This window comes from Pinus tabuliformis, chromosome 5_1 (assembly GCF_031772625.1).
Source record: "Pinus tabuliformis cultivar Carrire ecotype Pingquan chromosome 5_1, CPIR1, whole genome shotgun sequence".
Classification (NCBI taxonomy): Eukaryota; Viridiplantae; Streptophyta; class Pinopsida; order Pinales; family Pinaceae; genus Pinus; species Pinus tabuliformis.
The window spans coordinates 322,212,751-322,217,091 of NC_142305.1; the positions used below are offsets into that span (position 1 = coordinate 322,212,751).

Below are 4,341 nucleotides of genomic sequence, written 5' to 3' on the forward strand. Positions count from 1 at the left end.
TGAGAAATTTAAATGTAATGGTCAAGTTTTGTAGAATATCTAAATATGCAAGGAAACATACAAATTTAAATGAATATTTCGTTATTTTCAACCCAGCTTAAGACCATATATATATATATATATATATATATATACTTCCTCGCTGCAGGTCTGAAGTCAACCACCTATCGAATATAAAATGATACGAGAAAGCATAACGTTACTGGACCAATGACCATCTGAAATGTTGAAGCACTACACTTAAAATTAAAATTTAGATGCGATCGGTAACATGTAGGCGTAGCAGAAAGCCAAGCTTTCCATTGTTAAGTGGGAACAAATATATTTTAAAATTTAGGTATGGTCGGTAACATGTAGGCGTACCAGAAACCCAATATTTCCACGTTTCCAACGTTGAGTTCAATGCAGGTAAGGCTCCCCGATAAAAAAATATATCAATGTGTGGCACACCAACTAATGAAAAACTCGTGAAGCTACCTTTACGATCAAGGTAGCTTAATTAACGTAGGTAATTGTAAATTTCGTAAATTAAATAGGTTAAGCAAATTGTCAATCTGATTTTTCAATGATCCTAAAATTTATATAGTCAAATACAATAACCATTTTAAACAAGCATCATATTCTATAAAATAACTAAACAATAATTAAATTCGAAATTTATAAAATAACTAAACAATAATCAAATTCGAAATTTATAACTCATACAAGCAAAACACATGACATACATGAGAACAAAACACGTGCATGTAAGAGACGCATGTTGCACCCAGAAAAGACAATATGTGAAATATGAAGCAAATAAGAGAGGAAATTTTATTTCAGAACATTTTGTCCAATGTTAAAATATTAAATGTGGTTTATTTTTAGGACAAGAATTTTTTATTTTAAATAATAATTTTCACCGTAATATTTCTTAACATACAAATTTTAGATCACACAAACCTAAATTCAAAAATTATCTATATATTAAATATTTTTTAGTATCGAAATGTCTTAATTTTCAACTACTTTTATATATAAAATTAATATACAATATTTTAATTAAAGTGAATATTAAAAACATTTACTTAATAATAAATATTATATTATTAATTTTTAATTAAACATTAAAAAATTGTGGATATTTTGTGTAACAATATTACAAACACCTCTATAAAATAAAAAATAAATTAAGTAATAATAATATTTAAATGATATTCATATTCACATTATAAGTGGTTAATTTATATATATTAACATAGATCTATTTTAAGTACAAATCTAGCATGAGTAGAGAGGGATCAAATATCTTTACGTGCAAAATGCAATGTGTTATTTTTGATTATTTAAATTGTATTTTTGAATGCTAAATAGAATATATATATAAGACCAAATAAAAAATTTAATCATAAAAACTTAATTTATTTGTTCTATATATAGATATATATGAAGTTGATATGGACATAAATTAGTTAACATGGATCTTTAAATAGTTTATTTAAATTTATTGTTAATATATTTTTAAAAAGTATAAGATTTAAATATATGATTCACACATTTGTTTTACTTCTAATTACTTTACAACACATTTATTTTTTTTGTAATTATAGTCAACATTATTTTTCTATTTATGACATAATTTTTATTTTGTGTTTTAATTTTAAAGGGGCAAAGATGGACGTACGGACAAACTTACACATCCCCTCATAGTGAAATGTAGGATGAACCTCATACTGAACTATAGAATGAGTCTCATTGCACAATAATCCCTTACTTTTCCACTAATGTGTTTGTTAAAAATATTTAAATAATATCTATACTTACATTATAAGTAATCTATTAATATTAAATTATATATATATAGTTTGAGTGGGCCTAATAATTACGAACGTGTGTTTTTTAGACAAGTTCAAAATCAAAGAGATAGAGTATGTATGTCTTCATAAATTTAGTAGTCAAATCATGGGAAACATATTCTACTTAATCCCGTAAATAATTATTTGAAAAAAAAACATAGTTCCATAACCTTTTAATTGAAAAAAATTAAATATTTAAAACATAAAACATAAAAGAAATAAAATAAAAGAAAAACAATAAAATAATTTTGTTACCTGGAGGATTTTATTTCACATCATTAACTTATTAATAAACTAATATTTTACATTATTAATTATTTTTATGTGGGAATTTAATTATTAGTGGCCTATATTCTTCTTTAAAAAATATTATCTTAATTTATTTATTCCGTATTTCGATAGCAAACGGTATATACAGGTTGAGTACACAGTTATACGAAACGTCAAAGCCATTATGATAGTAGAAACATATAAAATGGAATACACACGTAAACTGATGTCGTGAGAGAATGTACTCTATCTTTTTTTTGGAGGAAGGAAAAGAAAGCGTTTTTTTCTCCACAAAAGGATTATGGGAGATCTAATTGTTCAGTATTCAGGGTTCGGGAAGAATCAAACCAAGAACGAAATTCCCAATCATTTATTATTACATCACAACTATTTATTTTCACAACATCATTATTATCATTTCAATGTCGAAAGACAAAAGTCATTCTGGCAACTTGATCGCCTATGCGTTGGCGGGGTTTATTCTGATAGCCAAGGCAATACTGACTAAAAGGCTGTGGTGATATCTCTGCCGGGGACACAACCACTGTTTACAGTTTTCTTCAGACCAGGAGCGTATCGGGGCACTGTTGAATTCAGCCCATTTACGGTCTTCTGGTCCACGTTCAACGATGTTGCCAGTGCTCTCAGGGGAATATGAAATAGAGCTTCGCTGCTCGTCTGAAATCATATCATCAAAAACAATATACGAACGCATAACGTTATATAGTCAACAACCATTCGAAATATTGCGGCACTAGGTTTCAAATTATAATGAAGATATAATTGGTGCAGGGAGGAAGGCATACCAAAGTTCCGGGATTTTCACTGTTAAGGGCCGACAAATACTCAGCTTCCACGTTTCCAACGTTGAGTTCAAAATGGAGCACACCTCTGGGAAATACGGTAACGTCCCCCGGGTAAAGAATATCAATATGTGACGCACCTAATTAATTATTCAATTTAAAGCAAATCAATTTGACTGATCAGATCATATATATATATATATATAATAATAAGTGAATACACATCATGTAGCTATTGTTAATAAGATGGGTTGGCATGAGTTGGATTAATACCAGTGGTGTCAACAAAGCCAACTTGAAGGGGTCCACCAGACAAAAGGGAGAGAACTTCTGAAGCTCTTGGATGTGTGTGAGGAAGGTTGCTTCCGCAGGGAACCATTTTGAACCTCACTACAGATAGCCCTTGTGTTCTGTAAAATCAATTTAACACTATTAATTAAATAACTTATTATCAAATGCACAGGCCATACAAACAAAATATATCTACAAGCAAACAATATGTGAATATGAATGATGTGAATATATTACCGGACTGCAGGAAAGTTTTGAGGATTGGTTGCAGCTCGAATCCCCCCGGTATCGTTACTAACATCTCCATTCTTGAAAATGTTACGCAGAGTGAAGTTACTCAATCCCGTCACAAAATCTCTAACGGGATCTGGATCTGCAGAGTAAGCAGACCTAAGAAGAGTCGCAAAGACTAACACAACTGAAATTAGGAGTGGACTCGGCTTCATCTTCACTTGCAAGATATAACGAAACGATAACTATAATTTAGTATGAAACGATGTATTAGAGTAGTTGCTTGTTTAGATGTATACCGCTGTAATGTGTATTTATAGGCTTGAAACCATGAAATTGTCCTCATCAATGGCACCATTGTTTATAATATCTCCACATGGCAATGCCAGCGACTATATTTATTAAAACACTAAACCCTGGTCGATTAGGCCCGATGTATTATTCTACTTGCTTGTTCATATGCATACCGCTGTAATGTTTATTTATTGCTCTGAAACCTTGAAATTGTATTTATCTGAAATTGTCCTCATTAATATCTTTATGGCATTGGCACCAACCACTTTAAAACACGAAACCCTTGTCGATTGTCGATTATGGCATTGGAACTTTCGCATCTGCTCAGACGAAACCAGTAGTTTAGACATGGTCAGTGAGAGTCGGTACACATATATGTGATAAAATTGAAACCTGCAGATCCCATAGACTTGACTTTGGAAGGATAGGGCAGACTTCGAGACCAAACTTTAAAATAATTTGGGGACGAATGCATGCGTTCATCCATCGTTAGTTAGATTCCCTTTTTGGAAGGATATACCAAACAATGATGTTGGTCATGAATTTGTTTATATGAGGTGATGCACATATTTGTCAACAAGTAATGCCGTAGACTGTTTTTTTCTCTTGAAAACCAT

At 30.7% G+C, this 4,341-nt stretch overlaps 1 protein-coding gene across 1 annotated transcript; it reads right to left on the bottom strand.

Annotated features, from left to right (window-relative positions):
• Positions 1-2,326: 2,326 nt before the first annotated feature.
• On the bottom strand, positions 2,327-3,705 carry LOC149164650 (germin-like protein subfamily T member 1). Its single transcript, XM_089430945.1, has 4 exons — positions 3,437-3,705; positions 3,182-3,318; positions 2,912-3,048; positions 2,327-2,783 (listed from the first exon to the last, which is right to left on the bottom strand). Exons 1-4 carry the CDS (start codon positions 3,643-3,645, stop codon positions 2,610-2,612), a joined length of 657 nt encoding a protein of 218 aa, XP_089287071.1. The 5' UTR covers positions 3,646-3,705; the 3' UTR covers positions 2,327-2,609.
• Between the last annotated feature and the right edge of the window lie 636 nt (positions 3,706-4,341).